At 55.6% G+C, this 14,893-nt stretch overlaps 1 protein-coding gene across 1 annotated transcript in view; it reads right to left on the reverse strand.

The window, feature by feature from the left end:
* Positions 1-5,090: 5,090 nt before the first annotated feature.
* Positions 5,091-14,893, reverse strand: part of WDR1 (WD repeat domain 1) — a 39,014-nt gene continuing 29,211 nt past the window's right edge. Inside the window, exons 11-15 of the mRNA XM_047799547.1 lie at positions 13,609-13,696; positions 10,555-10,665; positions 9,362-9,535; positions 7,506-7,650; positions 5,091-6,052 (exon numbers count right to left, since the gene is read on the reverse strand). Coding sequence (XP_047655503.1) covers positions 5,946-6,052; positions 7,506-7,650; positions 9,362-9,535; positions 10,555-10,665; positions 13,609-13,696 — 625 coding nt within the window. The 3' untranslated portion in view covers positions 5,091-5,945. The remainder of the gene's footprint in view (positions 6,053-7,505; positions 7,651-9,361; positions 9,536-10,554; positions 10,666-13,608; positions 13,697-14,893) is intronic.

Consider the following 14,893-nt stretch of genomic DNA (forward strand, 5'->3'; position numbering starts at 1 on the left):
CCCAGCAGGGAACACAGCCACCACCTCCATCACTCTGTGTTATGAGTCCCTTCAAACCTAGATGCCCATCACTCCCTCCCCCACCTGGAAGGATAACGCTGACCCACCCCCTGGGCCTGTGAGGACCATCGAGCTTTCCTCTGTCAGGATCGTGATGGCCATTCATGATGGGCAAAGAAGTTCTCATCTTCCTCTCCCTCTCCTTGTATTTTTAATTTATTTTTAGATTTTTTTTTAGGGTCACACCCACAGAATATGGAGGTTCCCAGGCCAGGGGTCAAATTGGAGCTACAGCTGTCGGCCTACACCAGAGCCACAGCAACGCCAGATCTGAGCCGAGTCTGCAATCTACACCACAACAGCTCACGGCAATGCTGAATCCTTAATCCACTGAGTGAGGCCAGGGATTGAACCTGCAACCTCATGGTTCCTAGTGGGACTCGTTTCCGCTGTGCCACGATGGGAACTCCTCTCTCTCTTTATAAATCAGGGAACAGAATGATCATTGTATGAGCTTCATATATACAACAGCAAAATGCTGCTACAGAAGCCGAATTAAAAGGCCTGATTTAGGGTCACTGGGCTAGTCCTGGCTCCCTGGCTCCTCGTACCTGGCTCTCTCCTTGGCACGGGGTGTCTTAAGTCTCAGGATCTATTCCACCAATTGCTTCCAAAGTTCTTGTTTTCCTTTCAAAATTCATTAGTTGACTAATAATTAAGAATCAATCATATGATCTGGATTAATTTTTATGAATAATAATAATTAACAAAAGCACTGGTTTTCGTTATTGGTATGATGATAAAGAAAGAATGGGAGTTCCCGTCATGGCTCAGTGGTTAACGAATCCGACTAGGAGGAACCATGAGGTTGCAGGTTCGATCCCTGGCCTCGCTCAGTGGGTTAAGGATCCAGCGTTGCCGTGAGCTGTGGTGTAGGCCCAGATGCAGCTCGGATCCCGTGTTGCTGTGGCTCTGGCGTAGGCCAGTGACGACAGCTCCGATTTGACCCCTAGCCTGTGAACCTCCATATGCTGCGGCAGCGGCCCAAGAAATGGCAAAAAGACCAAAAAAAAAAAGAAAGAAAGAAAGAAAGAAAGAATGAATTGACACTGAACGAATATATTGGGAGTCCCTTAGCAAGAACACGTTTGGTGACAAGGCCTTGACCTCGTCAGGTAAGAGCAGGATGCTAACTGGGTGGCCCCCCACTTACACCTCAATAAGTAAAAGTCACGTATGTTGAAACAGAAACAGACTCAAAGGTTTTGAAACCAAGCTAATGGTTACCAGAGGGGAAACGTGGGGGCGGGGGGGGGGGGGAAATAAAGGCAGTTGGCAATAACGTATACACATTACCATATGTAAAATCGCAAGAAATGAGGCCCTACTCTATAGCGCAGGGAACTCTCCTCAGTACCGTGTGATGATCTATAGGGGAAAAGAATCTGAAAAGGAGTGCATGTAGGTATGTGTGTAACTGATTCACTTTGCCGTACACCTGAAACTAACACGACGGTGTATGTCAACGAAACTCCCATAAAATTAAAAAAAGAAAAGGCACGTACATCGTTGCTACTCTATTTTATTTGTTGATTTATTTTTGCCTTTTTAGGGCCCCACTCGTGGCACATGGAAGTTCCCAGGCTAGGGGTCAAATCAGAGCTGTGGCTGCCGGCCTGCACCACGGTCACAGCAAAGCAGGATCTGAGCCACATCTGCAGCCTGCACTGCAGTGCACGTCAACGCTGGATCCTTAACCCACTGAGTGAGGCCAGGGATCGAACCCACATCCTCATGGATGCTAGTCGGGTTCTTTACCACTGAGCCATAACGGGAACTCCAATTTTAGTTTTATTAAATTGCTTTTTCAATGCTGTGGATTAGATCAGAAAAGTGTTACTTTTCTTCCTGGGGAAATTTTTTCCTCTCAAAAAAGAAGTCGTTGAAAGTTAAAAATTAGAAGCTGTATTTCTGGACTTAAATAATCTGGAGAAATTTGATGTTTGTTTTTATTCTGTAATAAAATGTGAAGTTATTACTTTTAAAAATCATTCGATTTACTGAGTTCCTGTTGTGGCTCAGCGGAACTGACTAGTATCCATGAGCATGCGGGTTCAATCCCTGGCCCTGCTCAGTGGGTTAAAGGGTCTGGCGTTGCTGTGAGCTGTGGTGTAGGTCGCAGATGCAGCTCAGATCCCGAGTTGCTGTGGCTGTGATGTAGGCTGACAGCTGCAGCTCCGACTTAACCCCTAGCCTAGGAACTTCCATATGCTCGTGGGTGCAGCCCTGGGGAAAGAAAACAAACAAACAAACAAACAAAACGGCAAAAGCAATGTCACTCCTACTATTTTTATTTTTAGGTTTCAGAAAATATAATTATTTTCTTTAAAGATGTACTCACATATAATGGGTTTATAATCGTTAATTTCAGATACATACATTAAAAACAATTTTTCCCCTTGGTTTTCAATTTTTAGAATAGTACGTATTATTGATGGATACAATTCGCATAACCAAATCCTCTTCGGGATCTTTAATAATTTTCAAGAGTGTTAAGAGACTCTTGTCACTGCTCTGGCTTATATCACAAGGGGCCACCCAGGGCTGAGATTCCAGGGAGAAACCATGAAGCTCTGATAGGCTCAGGGTCTCTCTCTTTCACACACACACACACACACACACACACACACACACACACACACACACACACACACACAACATGTTCATTTAAGGTGGGACCCAAGAGATCCTTTTTCTGGTGCAGGAGTCATCTCGAGAAGTATTTTCATGCCCAGCAGCAGGTTGGTTTGGTGATCAGTATGATGGTATTAAAGCAGAGACCAGTGATGGGCAGTAACCTTGGAAATAACCTTCAGCAGAGACTCGGTTCCAGCACATCCTCAGTCAGCACGTGGAGCCACACGCATGCACTTTCCAAAAACGGATCCTACTTTTCAGACACGTGTTGCCTATACGGCCCTTTAAGCAGGGCAGTGCTCCGACGGAAACAGAGGCCCCAGGGAGCCAACGGTCTTCGAGTGGGACTTCATCTTTCCAACCAAGAGGGCGGCGTGGCGAGGACGGTGACCTGCCCCGAGGTCCCAGGGTCAATTGGCCGAGCCGGGCAGAATCCCAGATGCTGACTTAGCCCAGCTTCTCCCCACCTGGCCTCTCTAGGGTCGAGGACAAGTCTGCTCAGCCTTGAGCTGGCAGGGGGCAGGAAAGGTGTGTGCCCCCCGCCTGGGCATGGTCTTTGCCGGGCATTGCTGACCCACTTCCGATCAAGGCAGTTTCAGGGCAGCCTAGCAAAGTCCTGGAGTCCCTTTTTTTTTTTTTTTGGCCTTTTCTAGGGCCGCTCCTGCGGCATATGGAGGTTCCCAGGCCAGGGGTCCAATCAGAGCTGTAGCCACTGGCCTACACCAGAGCCACAGCAACGCGGGATCCGAGCCGCATCTGTGACCTCCACCACACTTCACTGCAACGCCGGATCCTTAACCCACCGAGCAAGACCAGGGATCGAACCCGCAACCTCATAGTTCCTAGTCGGATTCGTTAACCACTGTGCCACGACGGAAATTCCCTGGAGTCCTTCTAACACAGCGACGACCAGAGCTGGTCTGCAAGAGATGACACTGGTGCACGAATCTATCACCCCTGCCATGTGTGGAGCCCTGAGGCCAGGCCCCGGGTGGGGCACACCTGCAGGTGCAGCTTCTCCTCCTCCCCAAACGAGAAACCTGATCTTGGGCTTAGGCTGTGAGCACGGGTGGCCAACAAACTGCACCCACCTCTGGCTTTTTATTTTCACGTTCAGATTTCTTGTTAAAGTCCAAACGTCTCCCTCCTTCAGTCAGTGGGGTCTTGGCTGTACTCAAGGTCTGTTGTAAAAAGGCGGCCCCACCTGGCTGGCGGGCACTCCCCTCCCCTCCTTCTGCTAAAGAAAGCCTCGTTTTAACTTCTGAGCCTGGTGTCTTTTGTCCTCACTCTGGTCAGTCTACATGCCTCATTTGTAGTTTTTGGTCATCTCTTTTGAAAACGTCCCCATGTGTGGACATGTAATTCACCAAGCATCGAACATATGTTAAAAGTACTGGTGCCATTTGCCATGTTTTCAATGTTTTGGTGGGTTACTTTTTCCTCTTCCAGGCAGATTTCACAAGTCCACTGTACCAGTATTTTCTCCTTGACATTTCTGCTTCTTACACTGCTTGACTATCATGAGCTTGCGTGTTTTCTGTCTGTACTCAACATGGTTTAAAATTCCAAGCGTGGATCTACTTTTAGATCTTGGATTTGGTGTAACGACAAGGCAGGCAATCCTACGCTTTCAGAGTGTGACCCACTTTTATCCAGTTTATGGAATTATTTCCTTACTGATGTGAAAGGTGCCTGTGCCCAGTCCAAGCACACTAGGAACTTTGTGTCCTATGGTGGCCTGAGTTTTAGTTATTACGGACTAACAGGCAATTCTTTCCTTTTCCAGCTCCTTTTTATACATGAAACGTAGAAGAATCATGAGAACAGAAGGGGAAGATGTTTTACTAGGACTGAAAATTTACAGAATCTTTATGATGGATGCTGTCCTTCCGGCCGAGAAGAAGTTCATCTTTCTGTTATTGATTTGGTTGCTTGGGAATTGAATTTTTTCCACACTGAAATGCACGCTACACCTCACTTTTGAAGGCAGTCTCAGCCAGGTCACACAAGCTGCCACAGAACTTGAGAGTCAGGCTGGAGCTAGATCTCACCTGGTCCAATGTTTTCAGTTTACAAAGGTAGGAGCAGAGAAGAGAAGTGAGGTGGCCGAGGTCACACAGTGATTAGGGCCGGGATTGAGGGGATTCTGGAGTCCCCTGCCTTCCCCAAACATCCTCCGAGGCTGCAGGCTGGGGAGAAACCCAAGCCTCAGGGGCCCACCCTCCACGTGTTCCCATCACACAAAGTCAGAGACCCACAGTGAAAAGATTTTTTAACACTTCTCCATCTAATGTCTTAAAGTGCTTGAAGTGTATTCACAAGTGCAAGGGGAGTGGCTGCCCTCGGCCAGCATAACCAGTGATTCCGACACACGCAAAGAAACTCCAAACCACTGAGCTTTATACTTACTTTTAATTTCTGCACTGGAAAAGAAAAGGAAGGTATATATGAGGACAGGTTAGTTTACAGTGATTCCATCTTTGCCTTTAAATTAATCTTTGCTCTTGGGGGCAGAGGGGGGGAAAAAAAAGACAGGAAAACATCAAAGCAGGAGGGCAAAATGGTGATCGGGATGCCTCCCTGACTGGCTAGCAAGGGATCTAAAGGCCCGGAGGCAGCGCCGTAAACACTCACAGGCATCAGTTGGGATACATTTAGGAAAAAGACAACAACAAAACACAAATCCCACGAATCCATTCTTAAAATCAAGCACAAAAACTGACAGTGAAACATGGGTTCCGCGCGCCCATCAGCCCGGAACCAGGCGCCACCTGCGCTACAGCTCTGCCCTGCCGGCCCCTCTCTTCGCAGGTACGGAACCAGAAAGGCCCTGCAGGTGGGGAGGGCGGGTGGGACGACCTCCCGGAGCCACCGGCGGGTCTGTGTGCTTTGGAGGCTCTGCCTCTGGAATGTTCCGCGCGGGCCGGGCAGTGGGTTTGAGTCACGCGCCACACGTTGTTGAAGTGCTCACTTTATTTTCCATGTGCAAACTGTCACCGTCTAAAGCTTTCAGAAGGACGTGTACAGACTGGGTCACCCTGCGGGCCAGGGCGGGCAGGAGGCGGGCCTCCCTCCGGGGGCGGGGCCGAAGCAGCCACGAGGTGAGACCCCTCCCCTGGGGGCGGGGCCGGGGCGGCCACGAGGTGAGGCCCCTCCCCCAGGGGCGGGGCGGGGCGGGGCAGAGAGAGAGAGGAGTGACTGAGCTGCGATCAACCGAGTCCCTGATTGGGTCCTCCGAGGAGGGCTCCTCAGTAGGAGATTGTCCACTCTTTGACAGAGGCGTCGTGGGAGGTCGTGACCAGCGTGTGCTCGTCCAGCCAGGCCAGGCTGCTCACGTGGTGGAGCCGGTGCGCATCTGGGGAGAAAGCACGCGCTCTGAGCAAACCCCACCTTCCCAGGAGACGAAACCCGGCTCAAGATCATTCGCAGGGCCCGGGGAATCCCACCGGGATCCTGGTCAGCCAGACCCCCTTCCTTCTTCTTAGAGGCGAGAGTCCGGGTGATGGAGGGGGAGCAGTTGTTCTCGGCCCCCGCCCCTCAAGCGACACTCAGCCATTAGCAGCATCCTGGCTGCAGCTGCAAGGTACCAGCAGCCCTGACGACCACAGCCGCCCCCTCCCGGGTTGCGTGTGTGTGTGAAACTTTTTTTCTACCCATAAAGCAACCTACTGACAACCCACAAACAGTATCCAGTATATCTGTGGTATTAATGGGGCGACAATGAATAAAAGGGTGAGAAAGACCAGGCTGGGGGCCTGTGTACAGAACAGCCCAACCTAAGGCTTGCTTGTGACACCCAGTGACCTGTGACCCCAGAGCCTAGACAGGGACCTGGACTCTCATCCCATCTGTGGAGCTCCTGCTGCATCCTCAGCTTGCTGGTCCCCACCCCCAAAACAAGGGAACAAGTTCTAGGGGGGCCGACAGAGAGCTATTGTTAAATTCGTATTCAACACAAAAGGCTGCCTGCTGGGAGAGAACTCAGGAGAAGGGACCTGTGCCCAGGTGAGGTGGTGGCAGGTGGTGACACAGGGACGGGAGGAGCTGAGATCCACCCTGGATGGGCGTGATCCCACCCAGGGTCATGAGTCACCTACAGAGCCCTTGAAGTGAGCTACTGCCACATGTGCAAATATGCTGGGTTAAATAACATTTATTACTAAGAATAATTTTCCATTTGTTTTAAACGCTAGCAAAGTGTCCAGTCCACATGTGGGTCACGTTACACTTCTACTGGACACCGTGGTCCTGGAGCAAGAACTAGGTCATGAGTTTAGACTGAAGGGGGTGGGGGGGGTGGGGGAAGGCAGGTGCCGTGGTCTGAATGTTTGTGTTCCCCGAAATTCCTAAGCTCGAAGCCTAATGTCCAAGGTGATGGGTGGGGGGGGGGAGCTCTGGGAGGAGCCTAGGTCCCAAGCCTAGGTTAGTGCTCTGGGACAAGTGGCCCCTGCCATCACATGAGGACACCCGATGAGTGTCTGTGACCTGCAAGGGGACGACCCTCCCGCGGCCATGCTGGCACCGATCCTGGACTTCAGCCTGAGAACTGTGAGCAGATTCCTGTGCTTTAGGGGCTGCCTGGTCTGGGGCGTTGTGGGGTAGAGCCGGAAACAGCTAAGATGAAAGAGTTGCCAGGAAAACCCCTCCTCTCAGTGTTCGCCCCCCACCATGCAGCCCACCAGCTCTCACTCTGGGCACACGGGCCGCCCTCGGGGACCAGCAGAGCCAGTGTCTGCGGGAGAGCCAGGCCTCCAAGGGTCACTGCCGCCCCACGCTGTCTGGGGAGCCGAGGCAGGGGCGCCAGTCACCTTGGATCTTGACCCTGGTCTCGGGGTCACTGAGGGTCCACACGTACACCATCATGTCCATGCCGCCCGAGGCAAAGTGCTCGTTGTCTGGGGACCAGGCCAGGCAGACGATCTTCGCGTGGTGTCCATAGAAGACGTTGTTCTCCTGGGTGCAGATGGAAAACAGGTGGCAGGTCAGGGTTCAGGGCGGAGTCAGCGGGCGTCACCTCACCTAACCGTCACGGTGACAGGAAAGGGCCGGTGCTCAGGCATCGCCGTCTCTCTGCCAGGCTTCTGAAACTCTCACCAACTCTCTGACTCCTCGAAACACCCCCTGGGTGCCCGCTGCTCCAAGGCACAGAAAGGTGCAGCCCAACATCAAGCAGCAGCCACCACGCCCCCAGGACCTGGGCCGGGGGCTGCCCTCCTCGTGGGTATCACACGGGCTAGATGTGCCCTTGCCTGCGCATGGCTCTCGGCCTAGCGAGGGGACAGACAGAGATGCGGGCGGGGAAGGCGCTCTGTGCGGTGCTGGGGGAGGAGGCCTGCCGCTGGGTGGGGGGCCTGCAGGCAGGTGGGCCTTAGCGATGCTTTTACTTCAGGGCACCCCATCTGCATCTGGAGGTTGACCGTGACTTTCTTTTTCATGTTTGCCTCTTGCACCTCTTGTTGATCCTACTCTGCAGATGATTTAGCACGCACGCTGTGAACACGACTTGCTACGTGCAAATGAAATTACTTAAAATGTGATAAACAGACTTTGATAAATGCAGTACTGAGGTGGAAGGGAACCACCTCCCGGGAGGTAGTTTTTTTTATGACGAGGGAGGTGTGGGCTGCAGGCATGAGCGCAGCGTAAGTACATTCACCTTTATTTTTCATTATATGTACTTTTTTTTGGGGGGGGCTTTTTAGGGCGGCACCGTGGCATATGGAGGTTCCCAGGCTAGGGGTCCAATCAGCTATAGCTGCTGGCCTACGCCACAGCCACAGCCACACCAGATCCGAGCCGTGTCTGCGACCTACATCACAGCTTTTGGCAACACCAGATCCTTAACCCACTGAGCGAGGCCAAGGATTGAACCTGTGTCCTCATGGGTTCTCGTCAGATTTGTTCCTGCTGAGCCACAGCTGGAACTCCTATATGTAAATTTTACAGTCAAAGATAAAACTGAGAAACTACTCAACTAGCTAATAACATGTAAGCTGAAGACTTCCTGGGGAAATGCACAGATGCCTGTAATGTACCTTAAATGCACAAAACATGGGCTCAGGAGATGAGCAGGACACAGTAGAACGGTAAGGGTAGAGTCCAGGTGACAGGTTCTCGCTTCCGCTGCAGACGCCCAAACCATCCGCAGTGTCGGAAGTGGGGTGGGCAGGCTGGCTCGGTGGGAGCCGGGGCTGGACGACCCTCCCTCTGCCCTGAGGTCCAGTCACACCAGCTCCTCACACCCAGCAGGTGACTGAATCCCTCCAAAGCGCAGTCTCATTTGTGAAACAGGGCAGTTTGCTGGTGACAAACAGGACACCCTCTCACCTCACATGCTAGTGTCCTCAGCTGTCCTGCCGGAGTGGCATGGGCTTCCAGGGGCTTGGCAATGCACCCCCCCGCCCCCCACCCCCAAGCATAAGGCCACGTCAGGATGACTGGTGCTCACACTTTACAGGACTTTAAATGGCCATGAGACTCAAGAAAAAAAAGGTCCCGCCTAAGCCCTCTGAGCGGGAAGAAGTCACATTTCTTGCTCTGGGAGCACCAAAGCCACGTGTCTCGTGTATCCGCCTGGTCAGTGATGACAAGGGGAGCGGCCAGGGCCCCTCGCACCCTCTGCTCTTCTGCCCGGCGTGGGGACAGAGGGCGGCTGCCCACTCACCGAGTAGCCGTCAGCAACGCTGAAAACCGTGACCACTTTGCTGGCGTCACACACAGCGAGGAAGGCGCCGTCGTGGGAATAGGCCACGTCGGTCACGGGGCCCTTGGCCTCCAGGAGCTTGCCCTCGTCCTTCAGCGTGGAGCCCAGGATGGAGTAGAGGCGGACGTTCCCGTCCTGCAGGAGGACAGGGGGCAGCGGGTCACCCCCGGCAGACACGTGTACACAAGTGCTTGCATGCGCGCGCGCGCGCACACACACGCACGCAGACACACACTCCTGACTCCCTTCTCTCTCGAGAGGGGCCAGGGTATCAGGAAGAAGCAGTGCATTTCCCCCAGCGGCTGCCCCACCTCGGCCCCCTGTCCACATGCTGGCCCCTGTGCCAGGAGAGCTGCTGCCTCGTCCCCACGGCAGCCGAGGGCACCTGCGACAAGCCTGCAGCAGCTCTCCTGGCTGCCTTAGCAGTGGGTAGAATTACATTAAGTCACCTTAATTACTCTAAAAGCACATGAGAGTTAACTGCAATAAAAATGTGGGATCCCTGGCACCCCCAGTTCTGACTCTGCATGATGGGGTGCTCAGGAGTCTGCCTTTTCCACAAATATTCCAGAAGGTTCCGCTGTAGGTGATGACAGGCCAAACTCTGAGAAGCACCTGTACACAAGCTCATCTTCAGTGGGGGCCCCTGATCGGACCGTCCCCTGGCCCCACAGCCGTCCCCCGACCAGCAGGTCCCCAAAGGCACAGGCTCCTCTCCTGCTCCGTCCAGCCCATATCCTGGCAAACGTCCCATTCTCATGGTGTCCAGGCCCCTCTCCTCAGGGGCCAGGAAGAGCAGATGACAGAGGAGCCGCCCAGGACCCAGGCACCCCAAGGGAAACCACGAACCCCTCTGGTTGGGTGTGAGGACTCTCCAGCCCCCCACCTACTCAGGATGAGCCCAGCTTGGAACACAGCTCCTTTCTTACGTGCTGCACCCCTGGGCCCCCCAATGGCCCACAGTGCCAACACCTCCCTGCCCTGTGCCCTCCGGTGCCAGGATGCTGCTGTGTCACCAGGGACCAGCAGCCTGGGGGAGGGGTGGGCTCCACTGTTCCCACCTCCCTCCTGCCCGGAGGGCAGCCCCGCACCCTCAGAGTACCCCCCAAATTTCCCAGATCCCCCAGGCAGAAGGTGTGGGGACAAGAACTTACTGCGCCCCCAACAGCTACCGTCTCGCCACCGGGGTGCACCGCCACCACTTCGGGCTCGTAGCCGGGGTTGTCGATACTGAAGCACTTCCTCTGGTCCTTCAGCAGGACGATCTAGGGCACGCGACACCCGTTAGAGCGGCAGAGGCCCTGCGCCGTCCTCGACCTTCCGGCGGAAGGCCAGTGCCAGGTCTGGCAGGGCTCCAGCCACAGTTAGTGGGGTTGGCCCTGGCCTGAGACCCTATGGTGCTTTGTCCCTCATCAGTCGACAGGGACAGTGGCCTTCCTCTTCACGGTGCTGCCATGAGCACGGGCCGTGAGCGTCACCGTCACTGTCATCGCTCCACCAATGGTGCCGCTGTCACAACCAGCACGGATTCTCGGGAAGCTGACACCTGAACTTGAGTCCCCCCAGCTACACGGCACGTGCAACCAACGAGCCCTGCTGAGCAGAGGTCTCACCGCGTCAAGGAGCCACAACACCTGGAAGTGACGAGGCTTGGAGCTGACACGAGAAACAAACAGGACAGCCTACACTTCTGAGTTCCGGCTTCTCAGGTGCAAAGAAACACCCTTTGCAACTCTGACCCACAGTGAGTCAAACAGCTAATGAAGTCAATGTGAGTCCCCAAAGCCCAGGGAGACAGTGCTTGTGCCCCATCTAGAGAAAACCTGGCCCAGACTCCAGAGGTACATGTGGCACCGGGGCTCCCTGCTCCCTGCCAGCCTCCGCCTGAGCTCAGGACAGATGACGCAGAGCAAAGTGGCCGGGAGGGACCCACTGCCCCTCCCCTGGGCCCCACCCCAGCACCAGTCTTGACTGCCTTCCACTTGGCTGGGCAGGACAGTGTCCTCAGGCGGGGCCGAGCGCCTGGGTGTCCAGGCCCTGCTGAAGGGCTCTGGTGACAGACAGGGCTTGGTCCTGACTCAGCCAAGGGTGGGGCGGGCCCAGGGTGGGGGCGGGGTGATGGGGAGGGGACAGGAAGGACACACATATCGGATGAGCTGTCCTGAGCCTCTCGGGGTTAAGAACCTGGCCGTGGCCAGATTTCCTGAAGCCAGCTCAGGGCTGCAGGTACGCAGTTGGCCTAATGAAAGCAAACACAGCAGCAGCTAGGGTTCAGCGCATGTGAGTCCTGCTAAGTGTGGTGTGTCCCTGGGGTGGCAGGGTCACCTCCCAGCCTACGGGAGGCAAAGAGGCGCGAAGGGTTATCCACAAGCCCAAAGCCTCACAGCTCTGACCAGTTAAGCGAGGACTCAGGCCTGAGCCACGGGACCCCAAACCCCTGTCCTGGTCACCACACTGTGCCTTCCGCCCTCTGGTGCACAGTCCAGGGAGACCCTCCCCCATGCCACCCTCACGTCACAGCCCCTCCTGGGTCTAACCGCTGGACTGACCCCAGAAGCGTGGCCCCCTCTATGACAGCTCTGGCTTCATCTGTCACATTCCTGCACAAGTCACCAGCTGTCCCACCAAGGGTAGGCAGCCCCTCCCCCACCCTGGGGGAGTGCCATGGGTGGGGGAGGCAGAAGGGCACCTGATGGGTGGGCAGTGGCCCCCCTCACTGAAAACACCCCAAGGAAGGTTTTGCTCCATCACTGCCCGATTCAGGAAGTGCGCTCGGCCCCTACACCTGGTGGGCGGGAAAGGCTGAGGGCCTTTGTCCAAACTTGCCCAGGAGGTAAGACTTGGATGTGGCTGCTCTCTGACCCCTTCTAGCACGTTCTGCGGGCCCTAAGAGCAGCAATGGGGAGTGCAACCAAAGCCCCTACCTGGAGTGGGGGTTAGGATGCCCTAGAGAACCCGGGGAATGACAGCACATCACAGAAGAGCGGTCACATCCCGCCCCGAGGGCCCCCGACTCCTGGGGAGCTGTACTTGCCCGTCTGTCCTGGGTGGAACCCTGGGCGTGAACCTCGAGGAAGGCCTGTCCCCACACAGATCCAGACAGCAAACCCACGCCTGCGGCCGGGAGGAGGCGGAGCCAGGGCCACAGGGCCCAGGCTCTGTCTCACCTACAGAGGCCAGGTGCTCAGGCAGGCCCACCCCACGGAGCAGCGGCACCCCCGCCTGTCCTGCTAGAAGATGGGCTTCCACGTGCCCCCGCCCCTCACTGGGGTCTGCCAGCCCGACTGCTCGTGCACCCCGCTGACCATCCAGGCCGCCCGTGGTAATTGCTTGGCAAGAAGTCTGCGTTATCTGGGACACACAGGAATCACTCTCCCCGAAGCAATTAAGCTCAGGGAATTGGGGGGGGGGGCAGGCAGTGGAGCCAAATGACAGCTCTCTGCGGCGGGTCTGTCACTCGGGCTGACAGGGGCCTCCCCGGATCTGCAGGCTGGGACACCGGGCCCGCTGACAGGTGGCGTCAGAGCAGGATCCTGGATAAAGTGGGTCAGGCTTGGGTCTCAGTTGGGGCGCTTTGTTCCAGAAATGCCAGGGGTCAGTGTATAGAGACCTCCCCGCCATGAAGGGGACCCGGGTGCAGAGCCGGAACAGCAAAGCCCCTCCCGGCCTGGGTGCTGCCCTCCCCGTCACCACGTGGCGGCAGGGTCGCCCTCAGCCCCCTTGCTCGTGGAGACGGCACGAGGGGCTCGACACACACGCCCTCATGATCCTCCCTGTGAGCTGCGGTCAGAAAACTGTCCTCACTCAGAGAGGGTGAGGGACATGCTGAAGCCACACAGCTCCGAGGCTGCAGGACTGGGGTTTCACTTGAGTGAGGACACAGCCGCCGTGGCTGTGCCTCTTGTGGGCCTCAGGGGTTAGGGACATACAGGCATCTGGCCCAGGTTCAAATCCCATGCTCCATTCTTCCCCAGGCGGAGACCCCGGGCATCTTGCTCTCTGTGCCTCGGCTTCCTCACCTGCCAGGTGTTGGGGGAGGACTCGTGCCTGACTGACAGGACAGTTGAGGAGGCAGTGCGCATGTGTGACTCCCCTGGCAGCGTGCCAACAGGGCTCAGTAGGAAGGGGATTGAGGGGCGGGGGGCCAGAGGCTGCGCAGTGTCGGCTCGCACCTGCTCCCCCACTGTTTCCCCCAAACCCAGTCGTACCTGCCCGATGCACACGACCACGGTGTAGCCCCCGGGCCCCACGGCCACGCACTTCGGCTGAACCTCCAGTTTCACGACCCCCTGCCCGCTGTGGAGAGAAGGGAGCCGTTATTTCAGGCTGCAGGGGAGCAGGGCGGAGCAGACACAGAACCACTGCGACTCGGGCGATGGAAGGCAACCCTGCCGCATTATCTACAGAAGGAGCCTCTGCTCAAACACGGGATGGGTGAAGACGGACCCGGGACCCTGGGCGAGAGAGATGAGGGGTCCAATGGGGGCTGGGACGAGGGGAGGGAGGTGGCGAGAGGAAGTGAAGGGAGCCCTTCGCGTCCCCACGCATCCGGGACGGGGCCGCCTCCAGCACCATCCTGCCTGGCTGTCTGTCCACATGTGCGTGGCCAGACCCTGGCATCCCCAGGTACAGGCAGAACTGGCTCTGGCTCCACCCTCCCACAGGCACAACCAGTTTTCTCCGCAGGGAAATTTAAAAAAAAATTCAATACTTTTAAAGGGTGAAGATTGTGCTGTGTTCACTTTTGGCTAAAACTGTGAAAACACATCTAGAAAAATGTGCACATGCAAAAAACACTTCTTGAAAATGGTAAAATGGGGAAAATCCTGAGTGACTGGGCTCCTGTGACAGAGTGACCAGGCTGTGGGTCCTCTCATCGGTCAGGCCTCAGGGCAGGTCCAGCCCCTGGGGTGCTAACGCCAGGGCGTCACTGCAGGGCTGCGTTAAGATGTTGGCACCCATAAAAAAAACAAAACAAAACAACAACAAAACACTACAAAAACGGCGTCCATTGTGGTGCAACAGAAACGTTATCTGACTAGGAACCATGAAGTTGCATGTTTGATCCCTGGCCTTGCTCAGTGGGTTAAGGATCTGTGGTGTAGGTCGCAGACTCGGCTTGGACTGGGTGTTGCTGTGCCTGTGGCGTAGGCCGGCGGCTACAGCTGATTTGACCCCAGGGAACCTCCATATGCCATGGATGTAGCCCTAAAAGGAGAGAAAAGACAAAAAAAAAAAAAAAGGAAGAGGCCAGTGCCCAGACACCTGGTTCTGGGGCGGCTCGTGCACTTATGGCGAGGCTGCCCTCCCAACACCTAGGCTACATGGAGTAGGTGAGGCCCACAGATGACCAAGCATGAGGGTCCCCGAGGTGTCCTCCAGGAGCCCAGGGCGTCCAGTGAGACGGCCGGCGGGATGTGGGGGTTTCTGTACAGAGCAGAGGGAGGGCGGGGTGTGCGAGGTACGGCAGGTGCTAAGAACATCCACCACTCA

This window comes from Phacochoerus africanus, chromosome 10, assembly GCF_016906955.1.
Source record: "Phacochoerus africanus isolate WHEZ1 chromosome 10, ROS_Pafr_v1, whole genome shotgun sequence".
Taxonomy (NCBI): domain Eukaryota; kingdom Metazoa; phylum Chordata; class Mammalia; order Artiodactyla; family Suidae; genus Phacochoerus; species Phacochoerus africanus.